Source organism: Desmodus rotundus, chromosome 7 (assembly GCF_022682495.2).
Source record: "Desmodus rotundus isolate HL8 chromosome 7, HLdesRot8A.1, whole genome shotgun sequence".
Classification (NCBI taxonomy): domain Eukaryota; kingdom Metazoa; phylum Chordata; class Mammalia; order Chiroptera; family Phyllostomidae; genus Desmodus; species Desmodus rotundus.
In genome coordinates, this window is record NC_071393.1 from 24,327,416 (window position 1) to 24,351,770 (window position 24,355).

General features: G+C 49.2%; 1 protein-coding gene across 3 annotated transcripts in view; it reads left to right on the plus strand.

Annotated features, from left to right (window-relative positions):
• FLI1 (Fli-1 proto-oncogene, ETS transcription factor) overlaps positions 1 to 24,355 on the plus strand; it is a 116,960-nt gene that overhangs the window by 42,041 nt on the left and 50,564 nt on the right. For 2 of the 3 annotated variants that reach the window (XM_045192760.3, XM_024557308.4), the window contains exon 2: positions 22,761 to 22,969. The exons of the other annotated variant lie outside the window; for it this stretch is intronic. In XM_045192760.3, the coding sequence (XP_045048695.1) occupies positions 22,839 to 22,969 (131 nt within the window). In that variant the 5' untranslated portion in view covers positions 22,761 to 22,838. The remainder of the gene's footprint in view (positions 1 to 22,760; positions 22,970 to 24,355) is intronic. 3 annotated transcript variants of the gene reach the window in all.

Sequence of the window (24,355 nt, forward strand, 5' to 3'; positions counted from 1 at the left end):
TCTCAATTATTATTGCTAAAATAACAGGATGGAGGAAAATAAATCTAGAAAATGCATCTTCTGCCATTTCCATTAAAGAGAGAGAGAGAAGCAAGGACTGAGCTGAGTCCTTTAAATAGGAATTAAAGCAGCCCAGGACTTTTTTCTGGACCTTGGCAAAAATGCTTAAATTTCTCTATAATAACTTAAAGATATTTGTGGTTATTGTTTCTATTGGAAGATTTAAGATGAACTTATCATTTCTAAGATTTGGAGAAATCCAAAAAATAATGTACTTCCTAAGATACCATTTGGTTTTAATTTTCAGGGAGCTGGCCTCTACTTTAGGAGAACTTTGTGACTATGTAGTTGATATAATTCCTTGAAAGATCAGTTTGGTGATGGAGAAATAACCATAGTGATTATCAGTATTATTAGGTCTTTAGGTAAGATAGGCAAATACAAGGTAACAAATAAGTGTGTGGTTATGATTTCCTAGGTGGCTGAATGAATCAGGAGTCTGAATTTGGCCGTAGTGGGAGAACTGAGAAGTGCTTGTGAATTTCATAGCCTCTCTCAGCCATCCCACCCTTACATGCCAGGTCCCCGTGGAAATTACATGATTCCCATACACAGAAAATAGTATTAAGAACAAGATGTTGTTTGCCCTGACCGGTGTGGTTCAGCTGGTTGGTCGTCCTTCTGGGTTGTGGGTTCAGTCCCGGGCGGGGTACCTAAGTGAGGCAACTGATCGATGTTTCTCTCTCACATCAATGTTTCTCTCCCTTTCTTTCTCTCTCCCTTCCCCTCTCTCTAGAAATACATAAATAAAATCTTTAAAAAAAAAAGATGCTCTTTAAAATTTACCCACAAGGGTGTCCTGCTTTGGTCTGATAAATTGTTTAATCCAACTTTCAAGAGAGAACCTGGGAAGGAATAGGACAGAGGACAATGGGAGGGAGCAAGAGAAATTGGGTGGTGGTGGGTCCTGAAGCTTCCTGGTACTGAAACCCCCATCAGGTATCCAGAGGCAAATCTCAGTTCACGGGGCATCGCCGGTGCTGCCATCTCGCTGGGTTACTTGGAGACCTTCCTCTTAAAACCAACCCCCAAACCCACTAAACAGGAAATGCAAGCTACTTGAGCTGAACAGACAACCGCCCCTCGGTCCCCAGCCCCCACCTGTACATTATTCTCTACTTTTCATCCTGGGGAGCTGAGCACATCCACTTAATAGATGCAGGGCAAGCCATTAGAGATTGTGAGGAAAACGAAGCCCTGGAAATGGTTTTTACACTCAGGAAACTTCCAAGGGCAGGGGCGGTATGAATTAATAAGTGACAGTTTTTGATGTTGGCGTTAGCACTTTGGCTTCTGAAATCCTCAAGATATGTAATCGTAGCAGATTTGTCACACCTGAAATTCTAACTGTGGGCTTCAAATCCTAAATCGGTTTGTCCCTTGAGCAACTTGATTGAGAATGTAGGAACCCGGAGAGATTGCTTGAGACACACCCATTTCAGAGACTTGCCAGATACCGATAACAATCTCCACTAGGGCTTCAATCTCGAAAAACAAGCCTAGGGCTAAGTATGCCCATACACTGTGTTTCCCAAGCAGATGTTCAGCAAATACTGTGTATACTATGAAAAGAAAACTAAAAAGAATATTTTTTTCTGATTCTAGAAAAGATAGATAACTACCACTTTGTCTATGTGCATACTTTCTGTTATAATTCTATCTCCCTAAGTGAAACATTTATGGTGCAGTATTTAGTAGTTTTCAAAATACATTATGATTTCTGGGCATCTATGCGTGTGCAGGTGGCTGTGGGGAATCATGGGAAAAACTAAGACCTCTTGCCATTGGCAGGAGAGCCAGGCTCAGCACCCCAGCCTGCCTCCCAAAGGACGACACCAACCAGACGATTACGCTAAACCTTCCTCTTCAGGCCCCAAGAGAACCTTTTCTAAAGGATCTGTAAGGGTATGCAAAAGAGTAGGGGTGCCTTTCTGAGGCCAAGAGCCATATTTCCTTTTCTTATTATTGTTTCCATTTTCCCTTGTTATTGAATTTATTGGGATGACACAGGTTAACAATATTATACAGGGTTCAGGTGCATAATTCCACAACACCTTGTTAGTACACCATATTGTGTGTTCACCACCCCAAGTCAAGTCTCATCCATCACCATTTATCCCCCCTTTACCTTCTTCTACCTCCCCTCATCCCCCTGTCCCTCGGGTAATCACCAGACTGTTGTCTGTGTCCATGAGCTTTTACTCTTTGATTCTTTCTGTCTCAATCCCTCCATACACACCCCTGTCTCTCAGACCCCTGCCCCCCGAACCGCCATCCTTCCCTCCATCTATGAGTCTGTCTCCATGTTGCGTGTTCCTTCATTTTGTTCATTAGATTCCACACGTGAGTGCACATCTCTGCAGCTGATCTAATTCTTAAATGGACGGGGACTTCTGCAGACCCTTTCAAACTGGGTTTGTTGGGTCCAGTCTGTGACACAGTGGGGCTGGGGCGGGCCCCCCATGGGAGCAGCAGAAAGGCCTCCTGACCAGGAGCAGAGAGGAGGAAGAGAGGCCTGGGGCATAGAGCCGCTCCAGCCCCTCCTCGGTGAAGTGAGGGTGTCCACTCTGGCCCACCTGTCGCATCATCTTCAGGACCACGCTAACTGGTCCTGAAGCCGAGAGCCCAGAGTACAAAGCACTGAGTAAGGACCACTGAGTAAGGAGCTCATGATGAGACTTGCATGAGAGGCACCATGGGGCGTGGCTTGCCTCACATCTCCTTAGATGACCAGCCCTCACCTGAGTCCTGGCCCTCGGCCACGCGGTGCTTCCCTCCAAGGTCAGTGGGTTCTATAGTATGAATAAGCCCTCAGAGGGAACCTTGTTCAGGCCCCTGTCTCCCCACCACGAACTCAACCATGAACAGGATGCTCCTTTTGTTTTTACCCATCTTTTAAAGCTGATTTTTGATGAAGTAAATAGCACGTGAATACATTCTTGTAAAAAGATTCAAATAGAGATCAAATAAGTGCCCCTTTGCCTCAGCATACCCCACAGTCTCACCCCCCATCCCAGAAGTGGCCATTAAGGGTTTATTGAGGTTCCTAAGAGAGATCATGTGAACAGTAGATCCCCGTTTCCATCAGGAAACTTTCTCTCAAGATGAGTTCCAGTTACTTTTGCTGTAATGTTATCGCTGACGGTTCTGGGGAGGGTTTACTTTTTATCCGACTATAGGTGATCAATATTATATATTACACAAATGATCAATATTATATATATAATATATATAAAATATTGAGGGCTTAGCAATAATGTATATATAACATTGAGGGCTTGGCAATCAGGGGCAGAACTGCTTAATAAAAACTTGTGGGGAAACAATTCATTATTGTTATGGACATAAGTAGCATCAGTAGTTCCCTAAGCTAAAGACCCTCGCATTAGCACCTTGAAGCCGGGAAGGGAAGTGCAGGCAGATCCTACCTTTGTGCCTCTCCTCGCAGTCAGACCCAGTCATGTCAATGTGTCACCCTAACACGGTCGCTGTAGTTGTATAAGTTAGAGATGGTTAGATGAGTTGTGTAGTTCCCCACCCTTCTGCCCGGGCACCGTTTTGTCCCTCTCCTTCACATCCTTTCTTTTATTGATGGACCTTTTTTTTTTTTAAATTTAGAGAGACAGAGAAGGGGGGCGGGAGAGAAAGAGATGTGTTGTTACACTTACACATGCATTCAATGGTTGATTCTTGTATGTGCCCTGACTGGGGATGGAACCTGCAACCTTGGCATATGGGGATGATGCTCCAACCAGCTGAGTACCTGGCCAGGGCCAGTCATTTTGTTTTTAAGCCTCCAGAGCTGGTCACTGGTGGAGCAGAGGTCAGAGCTCTGGGTCCCCTGTCCCAGCACTGTTTCTAGCCTGCCATCTTCAACAGGTAGCCTTTGCTAATAGCCTGCACTAAGAAACCAGGCACGACCAGTGCTGTGAAATGTAACACAGCCAAGGCTCTGCCTCCCTCCCTTGCATTACTCAAGTGCTGCCAAGCTCCGAGCCCCCACCCGCCCACACTTCCCAGTTCATCCACTGCCACCCCAGCCTTCTAAATGCTTCCAGGCAGGATGCCCAAGTGCAAGGCCATTCCATTTTCTGGAAATCTTCTAGCTGCTGAGCCTCTGCATTTGGTAGAGTGAACAGAACCCAGCTTTAAAGGCAGGAAAATCTGGTTCTTTTTTCCAACCCACTCCCGCTCCTGCCACTTCTAGGGGTGTGACATTGGACAAGTCACATAACCTAGCTCAGGCTGTTTTTTCGCTTATAAACCATCTGCCCCACCTTAGAGAGTTGTCGTGGGGGGCAGTAACACAACGCCTACAAAAGCACTTCGTAAAAAAAAAATGTTCCCAGCAGATTGTAATTGTTATCAATGTTTGGCTCACTCTTTTAATGTCTGCTTCATTGATGCCAGAACAAAAAAGTTGAACAATGCAGAGACCTACGGCTGCATTTCTGCTCAGGAGTCCCCTGGATTACAGTAGCTATAAAAGGCTCTCCAGAGTGTAGACGAAAACAAAACAAAACAAAAAAGAAGAAGAAAAACGAAGCAGCAAATACTGCTTGGTTTTGCATTTTCCCTTCTGTTTTCTGATGAGAGTCTCTAAGGCCTGGGAGTGCAGAGAGAGAACCTCAGAAGCCCTCGTTTGCTGAGGATAAGCACCAAACCCACCCGATGATTATCAGCACTTATCTCCTGCAAACTCACTCCCTGGCCTTCAAAGACAGGGAGGTCCATCTCGTTGCCTTGTTCTGAGGGGAGGCAGCTCCTGCAAGGCTTCAGTTGCAGGTGTGGCCCAAGAGTCCTTGCTCCATCCTTGGGCGCATGGTTCCCTTGTTCCTCCCTGCGCAAAAGAAGGAAGCTGAAGGTTTACCCAATGTTTGGGGATGGGTGGTGGGGCAGAGGGAGCTGCAGAAAAAAAAGGAGTATTTTGAAACAACCCAGAAAGGCTGAGGAAGGAGGTAAAGTAGAGATGGAAAGGCAGACTGTCTACCTACCCTCCCCCCTCCTCCCCCCACCCTCCCCCCACCCTCATTCGTCCTAATCCTTAATCTGCCAAATAAACCCATGGAACCTTCAAAAGGTGTTTTTAATTACCTTCATCTGCTCCTTTCCCTACTCCTTTGGATGGACCGAGTACTTTCTATTCCGAACAAGTGTTGGCAGAGAGTGGGACAGTGGGAAGGGGGAAGGGGAGGAATGGGGGAGGGGGAGCCAGCATTTTATTAGGCTGTTGAATTTGATTTATTAGGGGGGAAAAATCCTTCGCTTGCTTGCCACACAGGTTATTCTCAAAGTGAAAACTCTATTTTACTTTGAAAAAAAAATGGCAAAAGTGCCTGCAGTTATGAATGGAGCCCTTTGTTACCTTCCAGATCGACAAGACAGACTGTTTGGTTCATGTCTGTGCGCTAGCAAAGGAGTGCGGGGGCCTGGGAGACAGATGTGGCCTTAATTGCATGGAAATATTAGAAGATCGTTAAGCCATTTTGACAGGATTTTCCTCTTGCTGCAGGAGCAAAGGGCCACGTCTGAAGCTGCATCAGGCCTGGCCGGACCCTCCAGCGGGGCCTCTTGTCCCCATGTGTGAGGGACACATGGGGGCTTGATGCACTGGCCCTGATATTAGAGGAAAATAGATGCCTCCTTGCCGTCAACGTCCACTCTCTGCTCCTAAGTGCAGAGAGTGATTTTGCTCGAAACCCTCCGGCTGAGAGTGGGGTTGGGGGAGAAGCTGTGTGGTGGAAAGAATATTTGGGAGCGTGCGCGCACACGGAGGGAGCATGGTCAGACAGTCTCTGGGCTGAAAGATGTGCTCCATAAAGCTCTCAGGGGGTCACCAGGGCCTGAGAAAAAACCTGTTGCCACAACAAATAATGGTATCTAAGCACATCTTTTCTATCTACTGCCTCCTCCCTGTTCCTCCTGGAGCTCACCTTCGGTGCTTGCAGAAGCAGTGGCCCACTGGGAGCCCTGAAACGAAGTCAGAGAAATCCTTGAACAAAGTTGGTCAACCTCCTTCCTCCCGCGCTGGCCTGCCTGGCTCCACGGCGTTACCCGCTCCTTCTCCTAATTGCCCCAGGTGGTTTTCTGTATGCTTAGAGAATGCCATTTTTTTTTCAACATTAGCCTAAATTAAAAATAATTAGGAAGCTTAATCTGCTGGGAGGGAAGGGGAAATCTCTCCAAAACTACCATTCAGTAATCGCTCTGAGTTACACAAGTCAATGTTTTAGATCAAATCTTTCTCGGTTAGCTCAGCGCCTCCGATGCTGCCAGTTGGGGCCTTGGGGGTGGGGGGGTCAGTACTGCACAACTCTCCCTTCAGAGGGGTACGGTAACCTGAGCATCCTAATGCTGGGGGCCCCTTTTTAGAGTTGGGGTGGTGGGTGATTGCTTGGATGACGCGTGGGCCATGGACTGGGAGGGATGGGGACAGGGTGAACGGACAGGAAGGGAGGTGGAGAGGAGTGAGACAATGTTAGCAGCAAAGATCCTGTCTTTTTGCACATGTTGTGAGCCCAGAGGGAGAAAGGGGAGGGCCCCCAGGCAGCACGGCAGAGTTGCTGCTCTCCTAGAGGTGAAGGTGTGAGAAGCGCTGCTGATGTGCAGGAGGGCCAAGAGCACACAGTCTGTGAGCTCCTGGGTCGGGTCCAGTCACCACCCTCTGGGACGTGGGCTCTGGAGCCTGAGCCGCCTTTCAGTCAGTCAGGGTGCAGAGCACCTCACTGCAGGGCCTTGCCACTGCCCTGGCAGATCACCTGTCACCTAAGTGCTGTTTTAGGACCTCCTGGGAGAGCCACGCATTCTACTAAATGGAGAGAGCACGCTTGCCGACTCCTTAGGAAGGAGCCTTCTAGAGCAGTGGTAGCAAGGCTCTGCTCACCTCTCCCTGCTGCACGCAGTTCAGAGCATGGGAAGAGGTGCTTACCTGGGGCCCCAGCCTGCTATTTATGACCAGGAAAGTCCCTGGTACATTTGTTGACAGTCAGTGAAGTGTTAACACCCTGCCCCTGGGCTACATTCCGCTCAGTTCACTGCTCCCCCACCCCCGAAATCCCCCTGTCTTGGCAGTTGGTTGTGCCATCTCTGTACTTCGGTCCAGCCACCCTGTCCTGAGGCACTGGGTTGGCTGCCTTGCTGCTCTCCAGAGGCCACAGCGGGGTGGCCAGGGAAGCTGGCACCTGGGGCTGTTCATAGTCACAGCGCCTTAGGCTTCTCAGAGTTCTTGGAGTTCTAGAGCTTTCTCATTTCTTTTAAGCCTCGCAATATACCTAATTCCCATCATATTTAATTCAGCATCTTCTCCTACCCTCACCTTCCAACCAGCAAGCCTAGGCAGTGACCCCACCGCAGATTGGGAGTGGCTGCCTACTCGTTCAGGGTGACCCTCATATTCACAGGGTCGTCTGCCTCTCATCAAATGTTTAGTTCACTGAAGAGATATAATCCTATCAGTAGAGGGAAATTTTCCACAAATCTCCTAATTGTATAGTCATCTACAGATGCCATTAAAATGTGGGAGTGTCCCTTGTCCATTGACATATCCCTGACTTTTTTCAGAGTGCCTGATACCGAACACATGTCCAGTAAATGTTTGTTACATGAACGAAGGCATCCACAGATGAATGCTTTTTCATGATCAGTATCTGTTGTGACCCTAACGGGACAGGGTGTGTTAAAGAGATCTTCCACATGACCTTTGCAAGATTGGAATAGCACATAATCGGGCCACCGAGCACCAATGTCTGCTACGACTGTGTTGGTCAGTGTGGTCACCACTGACCACAAATACACCCTGACGTGTTGTATTTAAATTTAAGTTAACAAAAATAAAAGTTTAAAATTCAGTGCCTCGGTCACACTAGCCACACATGTCAAATATTCGGTGGCCGTACACAGCTGCTGCATGTTGCACAATGCAGACGTTAGAACAGTTCCTAGCACAGGAAGTTCTATGAGCACCAAGGTCTATTGGTCTAGAGAGGATCAAATTAGAGTTCAGTTCCGTTCTATGTAGAAGATCACAGGCTTAAATAAACTCGCTGTATTGTTTCTTAATTCTGATTGTATTACAAGTTCTTTCCCAGAATCCTCAAACCTTTTTTTTCAATCCTCACCCAAAGTTATGTTTATTGATTTGAAAGACAGACAGAGAGGGGGGGGGATTATCAATATGAGAGAGAGACATCGATCGAATGGATTGGTTGCCTCTCATACACACCCCACCTGGTGATGATCTAACCCACAACCTAGGTAGGTATGTGCCCTGACAGAGGATCAAACCAGCGACCTTCTGGTGTAAGGGACGATGCTCCAACCAACTGAGCCACCCAGCCAGGGCCTCAAAACTTTTCAAAAGTCACTCAGGCTGTTCAACCTGAAGCCTTTGATCTAGGATTAGAAGGAGCAAGATAACCCCAAGGTTTCCCCAAAGGCATTTTGCTCCTGCAGTTCCCCAGAAGGGCAGCATTGGGAAGGCTGACCTCAGTAAGTGTGGCCTTCTCATGGACATCACCAAGCCCGTATTGAACGCAAGAGATCTGAATCACGCAGAAAACCAAGCAGAAGGAGCAGTGTGAGAACTAGACAGCCTTTCCCTGAAGGAAAGGGAACCGAGCAGGGAAGAGAAGCTGAGAAACTTTCCAAAGTCTTTGGACATCTCCTCAAGGCATCCCCGCCTGGTGGGCTGGCTTCCTATTTCCCATCAGTCTTTGGAATGTCAAGGATTAAGCTTTACTGCCACCAGGACACAGGACCTTGAGACAGACAGACAGGCGTGGCTCCTACTGGGCAAGGCCAGTATGCCCAGAAGCTTCCAAGAGTAGAACACTAAGTACCGTTCACAGAGTAATTAAATCAGTCCCGAGCCCCTAGGAGCTGTCAGTGGGCTTCAGCTGGGTTTTCTGTTCAAATAGCTTTACTGAGACTGACAAAGAAAATATGCCCATGTAATCCCACGGAGATATTTTCATTGGAAGGCTATGGCAGGGCTTGTTCACAAAATATCTGCCTTTCCTATAGATGGATGCTGGGAGACAGGAGGCTCGGTGCCAGGCAGCCTAGGTTTGGCACTCGAGTCAAACGAGAATGAAGGCCAGCCCCGTGGGTGACTGCTCTGAGGGTGGCTGCCAACCGAAAGGCCAGCTGTGTACCAGAGATGGAGGCTGAGCTCCCAGATGCGCGGATTCTTGACCTCTGTGTCCCGACAGGGCTGTGCTCGGCTCCCCTTCCCTCCTCCCTGGAAGAGAGAGCCAGCGTGATAACCAATGGGCCCGTGGAGCTAAGACACCTGAACATCCTCACAGGTAGCGCAGTCACAGCACGCATCATCCAGAGCGAGGTTTGACCATGAAAGGAGCTGTTAGGAAGCGTTTTCTGGAACAACAGGCATAAACTGGATCTATGTCCCAGAGAAATGCGCTGTAGGATCAACCCACAAACAGATCTGGGGATTGAGGCCCTCAGAGAGTCTTCCAGATCATTGGAGCCAGTCCTTTCACGTTACCGGGAAAGAAGGAGGCCCTGAGACACGAAGTGCTTTCTATAGTAGAACCTGTGGATTCTAATAGAAGATTAAGCTTAGGGAGTGCTTACCATGGGACAGGCGAGAGTTGGAATACTATTATTATCATCACTATTTTACTGAAAAGAAGCTGTGGCAGAGAGCGATCAAGAACTCGCCCAGAGTCATAGAAGTAACAAGTGGTAGGTGCACAGTCCCGATCCTCACAGTCTGGCTCCCCAGGTGACATCGAAGCACAGAGCACTCACCGGCCTCTCTGTGTGTTAAACTCACTCCATCCTTTGCAGTAGCTTCTGTCATCATGCCCGTTCTAAGGATGAGAGAATCAAGACCCTTAGCTAGTGCGTGTTTATATCTGTGGAAAACAGCAGATAAAATCATCCTTGAAGGATTTTCAGTTGAGTCGGGAAGACAGACCATAAACCGATAGAGAACTATAATATAAGGCAGGAGCTAAACACCAACAGAGGCGCCGTGACAAGGCAGTCTAGACTAAAGTGCTGAATCCACGGTGGAGCTAGGAACGACAGCAGACTCAGCGGGAGGAGGGGTTATTGCGGTGGGCTGGAGGGGGCGGTGGAGCTTGAGGAGTTCTGGAAGGTCACCTTCCACCCGTGTCAGCCTCTACCTCTTCCAGGAGGCCTTGCCTGAGACCCCACTCACTCCCCTCTCCTCCCACTCCCATCTGAGTATCTGGTTTGATGTCTGTTGTCTCTCCAGACCTGAGCTCCTTGAGGACAAGGGTGTGATTTTTTCATTCTCATGTTTCTTGTCCCTGGGCTTCACCGAATGCCTGACACGTAGTAAGTCCTCCATGAAGTTGGGTGAGTAAATGAGATGTGATGATGAAGAGAGGAGGAGGAGGCAAGTCTATGTAGAGAAAGGGGGGGGATGCTAAGTTTCAGATATGTTGGCAGACACCCAAAGAGCAGCCCAGAAACATATATTGAAGTAGGTGTCTAAAGATGAGAAATGGGTGGTAGGTCTTCTATAACAAAAAAGAGAAACTATTGAAAATAGGGCATTGAAATGCAGAGGAAAGAACAAGGGAGTAAGAAGGAATGAGGCTGGGATGCAGGAATAAATGAAGAAGACAGAAGGGAAAAATGAACAGAGGGTGCAACGGGAACCAGGGAGCAGAATAAAATAGGCGGGGAGGGGGCTGGGCTATTGAGCCAGCCCAGAAAACTGATCTCCTTGGGCACCACCTCCTTCCATTAACCCCCTCGTCAAAGATTTTGCCACAAGTCGTGGCAACAATGTGGTAACCATATGCCCTGGGCCCACAAAGGAACTAAACACCTTGGATGGAAGGGGTCATCCAGATGTGGAAGTTGGAACGACTGCACACTCAGGACTAGATGGCCAGGAGGTCACCCAGCATAGCTCCTCAGGCTTGAACCATAAAAGGGAGTAGCCATTGAGAACTGGGAAATGGATTCGGGGGCGCCTCTTTTCCCAACTCCCTGTGGAGAAATACAATGAAATGGAGTCTCCTGCTCGGCCTTGTCTGTCCAGCAGGGTAAGATGGCTTCTCAAGGCCGGGTTTGCCCTCGTGCCCCTGCCAGGCTGCTCCTTAGGTGCAGCTGGAAGGAATAGAGCAGAGGGCCCCTGTGTGCATGTTTCCTCATGGGCTTCCTGTGATTATAAGGGCACCAGTTGCCACGAAAACTGTCACATGGGGACATTGTCGGATAAGATCATAGCTTCTAGGAAAAGAACCTCAGTTGTTATTGGGGAGAGCGGTCAGCGGCTTCTTGTTTAAATTTGAACAAGAAACGGTCACTGGGTGTGACTGGTGAAAAAGAAATGGACAAGCCTGGGGTGCGAGGCTTGATGGAAATTGCTCATAGCCAAGAGCTAGAATAGGAAGTCTGGCTGCTGTCATGGCTATGGCAGGGGAGGGAAGGTCTGTGCATTTCCCATCATGCTCTGGGGTTTTTTATCCATCAAAAAAAAGGCATTGCTGCCCAGGCCAGTGTGGTTCAGTTGGTTGGAGTGTCCTTCCATAAACCGAAAGGTTATGGGTTCGATTCCCGGTCAGGGCACATACCTAGGTTGTGGGTTCAGTCCCTGGTCAGCAACCAATATGGAGGCAACCGATCGATGTTTCTCTTTCCTTCTCTCTTTCCTTTCCTCTACCTCTCAAAGCAATGAAAAAAATGGCCTCTGTTGAGGATTTAAAAAGAAAAACATGCATTGCATGCCTACTAGGTGCCAGGAATGGTTCAAGCAACTAGGATGGAAACAGTCAATATGATTGGCATGGCTCCTCCCTCCAGGGTGCCTCCAGCAGCAGACTTAGTCTTTTTGACTAAGGATAGGAAAGTTCCCATGACCCTGGGAGTCAAAGAAGCACCCAAGGGCGCATGCCACCTACACTTCCTCCTCTCCCCAGTGCTTACAAAGAATTGCAGAAAGTGCCAACCTCCTCCACCCCTGGTGGACTGGTATCTACTTGCCCCTGGGGGAGCCCATCATTCCAATCTGAACCATCTCACTTACCCCCTTTCCTTTGTCACTCAGAGCCACCTCTTGTTATCACAGACCAGACTGAGATCCTTTTGGTGCACCTTCCAGGCCAGACCCATAAAGCCCGGGCCCCAAGGGAAGGTTTTCAGGCTCCCACAGTCACACAGTAAGAAAGCTCAGGAACTTCATGCTGGCTCTCAGACCATTCTAGCATCCCTGCCATGGGTGACATCCAGACTCTGATGACGCACTGCAGCAAAGCCCCAGAGGACGCTTCTTCCAAGCTTTCAGCTCTCTGTGGTCTGGGCAATGTGGCCATTCATCATCGTCAAAGAGCGTTAAACGTTTGGTAGACGACAGTTAAAATTTTCCAGGAACCAAGAGGTTAGGTAATTTGCCCAAAGTCACAAAGCCCATAAAGCTCCACACTGACCCAGCTGGTAGCCAGTGCCTTTTATTGGAGCAGATTTTTAAAGCAGCACCCTATGGAGTGAAGAGAGAGATGAAGTGGCTTGCTTCCTTTGCCCTTTGCCTTTGACCCCTTCTGCAGCAAAGATGCTCAGGGACCCTCTGGGTGATGCAGCCTGCTCCCAGCCTTGTCCAGATCCCCAGGGACCCTCACGTGCCACCGCCTGTGCAGTCAGAAAACCGCACTCCAGCCCAGGGAAGACATTCACATACATAACCACTTATGTGGCACCAGCACCAGGGCACCAACCCCTTTGGCTTGGAGCAGATTCCCAGAGGACCTGCTGTGCCAGTCACTGACCCTTCCATTGTCCCGGGCAGAGAAGGGACAGGAGGGGCCCAGAGCAGCAGCACCTGAGCCACTGGTATGGAAGTGTTTTGATATCTTTTATGGCCAGTACGGCCACCCCTGGGCAACCAGGCAGAATACTATCCCAATGCAAGCGATGAGCAGTGAAATACACAAGGAACTACTTCTGCTGGTGTTTCAGGTCACCTCTGAGCACTGCCGCCTTCCCGGCCAGCTTCTCCCCATGGCATTGGGGTTCTGTTTGGAGGGTTGACAGCTCTCTGTCAACCATCACCTCTTCCTCCAGCGAGGGCTTTATTTCACCCTTGTGTGCTGTCAGGACTGGCCAGAGAACATGGCTGGATTCCTAACCATAGTGAGCCTCAGTGCCTCACCCGCATTCTGCCTTGGCCCTTAGGCACTGTGGGGTCCATCTCAATGGTCAGGTCCCCCCCTTTCATCAGAGATGAGCGTGGCCTCTGGACTGTCAAGTGTAGCAAATTTCACAGAGCAGAGCAGTGTGGACCCTCTGCCATCCCCGTTGCCATGGACAAAAAGCAGCTTGGAGAGCAGGCAGACCTATTGCAAAGACAGCAAATGTCCCTTCCTGAGGCTCTGACCAACCTCTGCACCCCTTCCGCTTACCTTCCACATGCGGCACTTTTTTTTTCTTTTCAGCAGTAAAATCATTCTCTGTGGGAGGAGGATTTAACTTTGATCTTTACAGATGCCCTTTAAATGTGGTTATGGTCAAAAAAAGTGACTGTGAAAACTCAAAGTCAACGGGCAAAGGTAAATGCCCACAGGAGGGCTGGAGAAGGGTCTCCTGGGGGACAGTGATTAAGAGAGGGGCCACGCTCTGGATTTTGTTACATGTGTGCCTTTATGGGACTGAGACCCTCTTCTCTGAACTCATTTAGGCTCGTTCCCTTAATTTATTAAACTCCATTAAATAAAGTACTTTCATCTGCAAAGGATTCCAATTCCATTTTCTAGGCACTTGGCTGGCTGCCTTTCTCCAGGTCATCCGCAGCAGATGCCCCCTCCCCAGTGAGTGAAGATTTAAGTGCTAGGGAGAGGGAAAGGGGACTGCGGGGTGAGGGGGGCAAATTTCAGGAAGATACTTTAGAAATCATCCAATCACTCTGAGCTTCCGCGGCAGATGGGCTACGTGTCCCAGTCTGGGATTGAAGTTAGCAAACTGGAAACAGTCTGGGGGAAGAAACTTCGCCGCAGGCCATTGACTCAGAGGATCACTAGTAAAGAGACCTAAGGCAAATGCTGAGAGTCTTTTTTTTTTTTTAAGATTTTATTTATTTGTTTTTAGAGAGAGGTGATGGGAGGGGGAAAGCAAGGGAGAGAATCATTGATGTGGGAGAAACGTTGATCGGTTGCATCTCGTCTGCACGCTGGCTGGGTACCCAGCCAGCATCCCAGCCATGTGCCTGATGGGACATCGAAACAGTGGCCTTTCTCCTTGTGGGACAATGCCCGACCAACTGAGCCACACCAGTTGGGGTGAGGACTTAGGTCTTTAAGCTGAGATTGAGTCTCCATCACTCTATGAACCTAAAGAGCCTATGCTTTGTGCCTCAGCTTCCTCACCTGGTCAGCCGTGGTACAGATTTCTGCCACCCAGCACCAGCAGCCACAGGGCAACGACACACAACCATCTTCCTCTACCTCCCTTGAACACGAGTTCTCTTGTTGGTGATGAAAGTGATAGCAGATATTCAGTGGCTGCATAAGAAACGACCCCAAAATGTAGTGCCATAAACCAGCAATTATGCTCATCAGTGTTCTCAACCTTCATCTGAAGGTTCCTCAGTCCCACCTCTGGAGGTTGATGCTGGCTGGTGGCTGATGGCCTCGGGTCCCCTCCATCTGGGCCTCTCGGTGCAGTTCCTCTGCTTGAGCTGGTTTGGGCTTCCTCACAGCATGGTGGCTGGTTTCCAAGGACTGGGGGCCCAAGGCAAAGCAAGAAGCAGGTGGAAGTCATAACTCCTTTTATCACTTTGACTTGGAAGTCATGCAAGGTCACTTCTGCCACCTTCCATTCATAGAGGTGGTCATAAAGTCTAGGTTCAAGGGGAAGAGAAAGCGCCCCTGCCTCCTGATGGGAAGTGGCAAAAACTGGGAATATCGCTCTGGCCATTTGGGGCACAGACAGCCTGCCAGACGGGAGCCCGGCAGCCCTGCACTATGCCCTGCGCAGCGGAGCTTTCAGTCTACGTTTGGTGGCTGATTGCCATTTTCCACCTTCTTTCTTTCTTTTCTTAAATAGATTTTATTTATTTATTTATTTTTAGAGAGAGAGGGGAAGGGAGGCAGAGAGAGAGGGAGAGAAACATCGATGTGCGAGACAAACTTCAATCAGTTGCCTCTCGCATGCCCCAGCCAGGAACCTGGCCTGCAACCCAGGGATGTGCCCTGACCGAGAATCTAACAGGCGACCATTTGGTTCACAGACCGGTGGTCAGCTGACTGAGCCACACCGGCCAAGGACTTACCTTCTTTCTCATTCAACTTTCAGGAAATTTACCTTCTCTTCCCTGTTTCCACCTGCCTTCTGTGGGATGGAAACAATGAACCAGAAGGAGGCTGGCTGTTAGAAAAGAGGGAGAAGCAAAGGAAGTAACTCAGAGCAGCCACCCCCTCCTGACACTTCCGCCATGACCGTGGTGACACCCTGCGCCCGGTGCCGCTCTTGCAGAGCCTGCTGGTTTCCAAAGGCAAAGGACAGAGGATACTGCTCCCTAAAGTCTTGCCTGCATTTTCTACACTCTCTGGCTGGCAAGAAAAGGGACTTCATGTCTTCATGCAAAGAATGTAATAAAAAGCCAAAGCTCACGCTGCCCATGGCAGCAATCAGGAAAGTGGCTTTGCAGCAGCCTGGTCTGGGAGTCAGGTGGACCCACTGAGCAAGAGCAGCGACAGGGGGCTTGGTCTGGCTGCTTTTGATATTCCTTTCACTGGCCTCCAGAGAAGCTCCTGGGCCACAGAACCCATCCTTAAAGATTCCAGGCAGGACAGGGGGAAGGAAGGGGAGGAAACCACGTGGGCCACGACTGCAGTCACTCCATGTGCTAGAAATGAAGCTCCACCTAACTGTAAGAATTAGGAAACGGCAGGAAAAGTTGGGACTTTTCCTTCTCCGACTGCATTTATAACTGTGGGTCATGTGCATCCTTCCTGCACCGGGATTTCCTTTCCGGATTCCTGAACAGGATGGGGGGGCCTCGGCACACCTCTTTAGCCCGCTCTTGCCGCTCTGCAGGCGATTCCATCTCTGCTTCCGCAATGCTGTTTGGAGATGCAGTCGCTCGCTCTCCATTCCTATCAGCAGGGCCATCGCGTGGCAACTTTCTGACCACATCCCCCCGTGACTTAACTGATAGGCACATGGAAAATAACTTCTGACTTGATCTAAGGAGAACAAACGTTAGAAGATCCATCTGCTAGTAGAAAAAGGAAAAGAAAAGAATATATATATATATACATATATATATAAAATACACTTCTATATAACAACCTTCAAAACAAGGCAAGTTTTTTAAATTAGTGAATTCGCAGAAATGCTCGCGGCATTATTCTGATAGTTCCTGCCCGTGTGATATATGAACAGCTACATGAGTAGGTGCTAGCCACCCACTCTGTCCATGACCTAGGTGTAGAGGCCTCGTCCCCTCACTGTGTGGCTGTTTAACAGAGAGCTTTATCTATGCCACCTAGAGGCTGAATTCAGAAGCCAGAAAGGTAAGGGCCTGGGGCCCAAGGGAACAGTGTGTGTGCTAGGAAAAGGGCAATGGAAAACTCAAATGAGTGCAGTAGGCTCGGTACTCTAGAAAGCCCATAGAGTTCACATGTCAAAATCTAACTTGTCTCCCAGCTTGCTGCTTTTGAACCTTAGGCAGCCTTGGTTACATTTAAGGAGCCAACAGTTGAGAAGGGGGTAATCTCACTGGTTCTGTCTGTCTCCCGTTCCCCTCCCCCATCTCCAACCCAAAAAGGTTCCCAGTTCCCACACCATCTCTCTGCATTGTGCTTCCTTAAAACAAACAAAAGAAAACACCTTTTTTTAAAAATGTAAGATTTACTATATCCTAAACACTTTAGGTACTTGATTTGGGTATTTCACTTAGATGATCTTGTTTTATCTTTATTCAAAGTCTATCAGATAAGGTATTATTATTATCCCCATTCTACAGATGAAAAAATGAAGTTCCAAAATAAATTGCACCAGGTGATGCACTGATGAGCTTGGATCGGAACGCAAAGCTCTCTGGCACCAAAGACTGTGTTCTAGGTTACAGCGAGCACCAGAATAATTACCCTCAGAGTTCACTCTACTCGGCAAGTGGATGGTAGTGACTAGGTGCCCACACGGCAGGTCTGAATTTGAGTCCCCAATCACACTCATTTGCTGTGTGACCTGAGTGAGTTGTCTCCTTTCTCTGAATATTCATCTGCTTATCTGAAAAAATAGGGGTGAAAACAGACATCCCTCATAGAATTGCTGGGAGGGTTAAATCAGATTACTCGTGGAGAGTAAACAGCATTTTGTACTTAATAAATGCTGTGATTATTGTCTGCTGCCTTGATCTTACCCAGATTGAGTGAGTCCCACACCAAGACAAGTGCCCCATTGGCGAGGTATCTCCTCTGGCTCCCTGGGCCAGCAGGGGATCATGGGAAAGAAAAGTGATATAATTTGGTCAGCACTTCTGCTGGTATACATGGCCATCTGCTTAGGTCAGGACTAAACTGCCGCTTCATGGGGTGCCTCTGCCTGAGTTCTCTGGTAATGGGGCCAAATGAGGTGCCAGGTGCTGCATCTTTCCTCTGCTTGGAGTCCGGGGACTGTGTGGCTCTCTCTGGATAAAGGCTGAAGGATCAGAGCATCCTGAGTTTGCAGCCTAGCCTTTCCAGTGTTCAGCAGGGCAAAGGAAGAGTGCTCCCCAGAATCTAATTACTAAGCCAACAAGGGCTTCCTTTCCCAGTGGCAACTACTGGGGCACAGAATAACCCCAGACTGGGCACCACACAGGATTAGGGAGCCCATGCTTCTTTTCTTCTTTTTTAAATCCTCACCCAAGGATATGTTTATTGATTTTAGAGAGACAGGAAGGTGGAGAGTGGGAGAGAGAGAGAAACATCGATATGAGAGGGAAACAGTATACATGTCCTGACCAGGTATTGAAGCTATAACCTAGGTACGTGCCCTGACTGGGAATCGAACCCACTTTTTGGTGTACAGGATGACGCCCCAACCAACTGAGCCCCCCCAACCCCAGCCAGGGCAGAGCCCACACTTCTGTATTTCCTACTTGGAAGTCAGTTTTTATGTAGTATGCTCTCAGCAGGGCTGTCCAACCTTTTGGCGTCTCTGGGCCACACTGGAAGAAGCATTGTCTTGGGCCACACAGTAAATACATTGTGACACATAATTACAAAAAAATTCTCATGATGTTTGAAGTAAATGTATGATTTTGTGTTGGGTCACGTTCATAGCCATCCTGGGCTGCACGTGGGCCGAGGCTGCAGGTTGGACACGCCTGCAAGTCTAAAGCCACCTGGACTCAAAAGTCTTTAAAAGGGTAACTTGTCTTCCTTGGAATGAAAGGATGAGTGTAGACCCCAGAGTCAATCAGAGAAGTGAAGTCACTAAAAACCAAAGGCATTTAGTTACCTGAGAAGGGTTTATGGATTTTTATGCTGATGTTTTTACATATATGCATTCAGTCTATCACCCGAAAGTTAAATACTTAACAATTCCTCAATGAAAAGTTCTTAAACACCAACAGTGTACTTATTTCTGTAGTGAGTTTTAAGTTCATGTAAGAGTTCTCCATTCAAACTTTAAAAGTTTTAAGAGTTTAAGTAAAAGCAAGCAGTTTCATAAAATATACATAAACAGCAACAGCTACATTCATGCAATCAGCTGTGTGATTGAATGTCGCCAGCTCAGCAGCTCTGCAGCAGATAAAGCAGCACCGTGGTGCCCACGTCCATGGCAAGTCACCCTCGTGATGCCTGTGAGTCTGCAGCTGTGACACGAGGTGCTCACGGGTGCCTGTCACTGCAGTCACCCAGCACCGTGCTCCACGTCTGCCTTGTCCTCCTCGACACCCGTCTCCCCTTATTGTGCCCGCTGCCCTCAAAGCAGTTTGGGGAAGGTCCCCCTGTCTGTCGTGAAGACGGCAGTGTCCTTGCCAAGGTTCCAATAATATTGTCACTTTGGGATGTTCCCAAAGCTTTCAGCCATAAGTAACCAAAGGGGTGTTATTTTCTTGCAAAGATGGTGAGCCTGTTCTCCTCAATTCTAATTTTTACCAGGGTCTCAAATCAACTCTCCAAATCTACTCTTCCTGCTAAGTGGTCTCCACCCCATGCCCCCTGCCCATAGTGGGTGTTCTAATTCGGTCCAATTATACCAGATAGAGAACACTTCCTTCACCTTCTCTCTCTCCTCCCTCAACCACCAATTCTTTTCTCCATACCATTATGGGAAAAAAGAAAAGAACAAAGAAAAAGCCCTTTATTTATCATGATTATGTAGGAAAGTGTGTGTGTGTGTGTGTGTGTGTGTGTGTGTGTGTGTGTATGAACCCAAGCAGTATTCTCACCAGGCTTTCAGCTCAGATGGGTCGCAGCATTATCCGGAAGGCTTCATGGAGTAAGGAAGATCTCATTCACTGCACAAAGTGGGAAGGACTGGCTGTGCACCCCTGTAGAAGGGTATTTCCAGCATAAGGGAGGGCTAACAGGCTCTAGGACCCAGGGATGGGCGTGAGTGGGGCTTGTTCAGTGAGCAGTGAGAAGAGTTAGCAGCAAGGGCATCACACAACATGGGGTGGATGGCTGCGGCGGAGCTGAGTTCTAGAACAAAAGCCGATGAGAACAGATTTGCTGTGGTCGGTCACGAGCAAGCTCCCAGGGGTACCGGAGCAGGGGTTGTAGCAGGATGACGTGGTATTTACAAGTTCCCCGAGGGCTCGATCTGACCAGGGAATATGCAGAGACCGGTCAGGCAAGAGTGTGGAAATCTGTGGTCACGAGGGAAGAGACCTTCAGGGGGAAGCGTGCACACTGGACCCCTGGCGCCAGACTGGACAGACAGGAGAAGCACGAAGAGTTCTGGAGTCAGTCTGGTTTTCTCCTCCTCTGATGTTGCCACTTGAGGAGCTCCCTTTGACTGTGAACTATAGTCTAAAGGAAACGTCTATTCCAAAATGAGTTCAAACTGGTTTTGTATTCTTTACCTAACCTACACATTGTCTCATCATTTACTTCTTAAGTGAGTACCATTCTCCACGGTCCACCTCCATAACCTCCAGCTTTGTCTGATCTGCTCCCTGTTGGACACTCTTGCTGTGACTCTTGGTCTTGCCATCTGCTTGGCCCATTGTCTTGACCATCCTGCCTTTTCTTACGTCCTGCTCTGCTCTCTGTGTGGATAAAGATGGTAGAGATCTTTCGCCTCTCATCAGACCGTCGCTATGCCCCATCCTGCCTTCCAGGCCTCCTTGCCTCAGTTACTCCATCATCTTCTCCCCTAACTTAGGGGAAGGCAGATGGAAGACATTTTTTAATTGGAAACTTCAAAATGTGTGCATGACATACCGAGCATGTAAGCCCCTCCCTGGAGTGGAAGACAACACCCAGGTCCTTAAAGGTAGTCTCTGTTTGTAGCAGAACTGGTGACTGTTCTTCTCCTTGATCTCGGAGAGGGTGTTTGTGGGTCCTAGCTGGGAACTGGCCCTTTGCCGAGTGTAGTACCCAGGAATTTCAAGAGCTCAGGCTCAGCCCTCTGGGAAATCACAATGTCACACTTTTCATCGTGGAACTGTAATGCCATGTGCTTGGATGACAGTTCAAAACTAGTATGGGGCATGGAGCCCAGGCTGCGCCTCAACTGAAAGGTAGAATGGATGGAACAACCAAGCATAGTTATTATATGGAGATAATAAGGTATGGATAATGGATACAATTACCGAAGAAGCACAGCTTTCCTCTGAGCATATCGCAAGAGGAAATAAAGAAGGATCTTACTAGATTTATGTCTGATTCAAGGGACACCGTCTCAGGGAGAATGTGAGCCTGTAAATATTGTGCAGGCAGCTCAGCTTTGAAACAGCCATCGCTGGTCAGATCTGTAGCAGGCAAAGCCTTGTGGTGCAGGAGTGGTCTTCCTGCAGGGTGTTCCAGAATTCGCCCCAGGTCCCAGCGAGAAGCAGCCACAGAAGGACCTTTTCCTTTGAAGCATGGCTGTCCCCTAGCTGGGGTCAAGAATGTCCTGGGAGAGAGATGCGGTGATAGGTCGTTAGCCAGTGGAGCAGACTGTAGTTTTAGAGGTACAGGGCAGGTTTAGTAAAGGTGCTGTATTAGAGCTGCCATAACAATACACCACGGACCCAGTGGCTTAATTAACAGAAGCTTTAGTTTCTCACAGTTCTGGAGGCTGGAGGTCCAAGGCCAGAGTGGCAGCAGGGTTCAGAGGCCTCTCTCCTTGCCTTGCAGATGGTCTCCCTCCTGCTGCAGCTCCTGGGGTGGGTCTTCTGTGCACGCGTCTCCCTGTGCGTCCATGTACCCCTCTCTTACAAGGACACCAATCAGATGGGTGAGGGCCCATGGAAAGGCCTCATTTCAACTTAAGCATCTCTTTAAAGAACCCACTTCCAAATACAGTCACCTTCTGAGGCTGGGCTTCAACAAATGGATTTCAAGGGGACAATTCAGCTCATCACTGGTCTCCTGAGAGAACCTCTGCTTGAACACTAAGAGTCGTCATGACTCAGAGTCGTGGGGTGGCACTTAGTCTGTGCCGGAGACTGTTGTGTTTTCCAGATGTTATTCCACCTCATCTTCACAACAGCAGATTGTCTAGTTCAGGTTATACTGAATTACAGATTGCTACCTGCTTTCCTGAAAAGTGCTCAACTTCACTTTGTGTAATCATGGGGTACAGTGAGTGCCACACCCCCATCCGTGACCTGGGGTCCCTGTGATTTGATGTGACTTGGAATGATGGGAGAACCTCGTTACCGTGCTGCGGTTGGTAGACGGTCTCGGGAAAGGGCAAAGCCTCCCTTTTCCGTGCAGGGTGTCTGCGGACCTGAGTCCGATGACAGGGCAGCCTGAGTGGAAAACATAGCAACCTCTCTCAGGGGGTCTTCCCCCATCCGCCCATTCACACAGCCCAGACCCCACGCTCATTCTTGAGCAGGTGGGATCATCCGAATTAAGACAGGGAGCTGTCATCTCAAGGAACCAGGCAACGAAGGCTGAGGGAGTGCTCTGCTCCAGGGAGGGGAAGTGTAAGACTCACTCACTCACCCTGGACAGCCCTGATGCCCAAAGCAGGGCAGTTCTTACAAGCCAGACACCTGTACGTAGATCCTCTCATTTCATCCACTCTTCACCTCTGAAAAAGCTATTCTTATTCCTGTTTACAGATAAAGAAACCAAAATTAGCCGGGCCACAGCCCTGCCCCACCCTTCCCCTCTGTGGCCTTGAGCTAAGTGCTTACCCTCTCTGGGTGGGTCTCACTGGCCTCACCTGTAAAATGGATGCTTGCTCTCATTTCCCCCTAGCTGGACCCCAGCATCACCATGCCACACGCTCGCACTGCATAGCCGATTTTCTTGGCTGCCCATTCCCCGCGCTCCTTTCCAAGGGTCCCAGCTGCAGATGCAACAAATGAACACACTCCTATGGATTCCCCCCCCACTTTAGTGCCCAAACTCCCCCCTCATCCAGGGTAACTGGCAAAGAAACCATCACATTTGCATAAGGGTGAACTTGCCCCAAGTGGGAGGCAGTCAGTCTTGGAGAAGTAGCCTGGGGCAGGCTTTGGCCACCCTGCTAGCTCAAAGAAAGAGGAGGCGAAGAGCGACACTGGGCCAAGAGTGACACTGGGCTTTCTCTCTCCTTCTCTGGCCCTCTAGGAGGCTCTCTCGGTGGTGAGTGACGACCAGTCCCTCTTCGACTCCGCATACGGCGCGGCCCATCTCCCCAAGGCTGACATGACTGCCTCAGGGAGTCCTGACTATGGCCAGCCCCACAAAATCAACCCCCTCCCACCACAGCAGGAGTGGATTAATCAGCCCGTGAGGGTCAATGTCAAGCGGGAGTATGACCACATGAATGGATCCAGGTAAGCCCGCCAGGCCTGCGCGGCTCCAAGGCTGGGCATAGCCGCTGCCAGGTGTGGGGCTGGGGAGGCTGGAGGCTCGCTGCCAAGCGTCTGAGTAGGCATGTCTGACCTAAGTGGCTTCTGGCATTTAGGGTTTCTGCAGCAGGTGAGGCCCTGGTGCTGAGCCAGGAGCCTGAGTCAGTTCCTAGAGAGCTGAGAGAGAGAGAGAGAGAGAGAGAGAGAGTGCTGCATAGGTGAGGGCAGTGGGCGGAACAGGGCCGGCAAGCAAGCTCTCCTGGATCTCTGGATTAGGCTCATAATCTCCTCTGCAGACACGTGTGAAACTCTTATTTTGTGTCAGGCCCAGGTACAGCCCCCATTGGGAATAACCTAGCAATAAGATACACTTCCCTGCCCCTGTTGAAGATACTTGACCTCTCTAGGTGGGCCTCATCAGAGCAAAGATGGCCAAACCATTCTTGCAATGAAAGTCCAGAGCTGACGACTGGACACATGGAAAGGCTCGCTGTGTGAGGGAGGCCACGGTGCACTCAGAAAGTGTGTTTGAAGTTGGTGGTGCCAGCACAGGTGAGACTGTGCTTGTAGAAGTGGGGGGAGAGTCCAAGGAGAGAAGAATCACAGGGCAGAGGAAGAGCAGGCCTGGGGGACAGGTAGCCCAGGCGCCAGTCCCGGCTCTGCCCTCTGGCAAGTGGTCTGCGTCTCTGAGCACCAGCTTCCTCCTTTCCAAAACAGCGCTGGAGGATCTTCTTCCCAGGCCTATTCCAAGGGGTAAGTCTGATGCTGCAGGGAAAGACCCCAGAGCAGTGCCGAGGACTCAGAGTGCTGGATGGTCATAGCGATCATCTCGAGCAAAGGTTTGAGTGAGAGAAAACCTTGGTCTCATTCCTGAAATACCAAGTAATCCAAAGAGTCTGTAGCACAGGGAGATAAATGTAAGAATAAAAGGGGGCCCTGTGTGGCAGGCCAAGAAGTTATGGAACTCATTCCACTTGCAAAGACTGACTTAGCGTAGACCTGACGTTTAATACCATCAGAGCTATGATTTCAGACGAGTGAGCTGACAATCAATGTAGACAGAGGATAGAAAGGGGGGAGTCAGAAAGATAAGTTAAAAGGTTGTAGAAATATCCTAGACAAGAAATTTCAATGTCCTGAATGAGGATAGTGGCGATGATTCTGGAAACCAAGAGGGGTAGAGACAGGAGGAGCAAATCACAAGGATAATTACTGAGGTTGAGCCAACAGGTAGGTGAGGGGAAGAATCAAAGATGGCTGAAGGCTAGATGTTGCCAAGAAGGCGGTGCCGTTTGCAGCCCCAGCAGTGGGGAGAGGAGATGCTTTGAGGAGAGATGTCGGTAGTCCCTGTGAGATTTTGTGAACAAACTG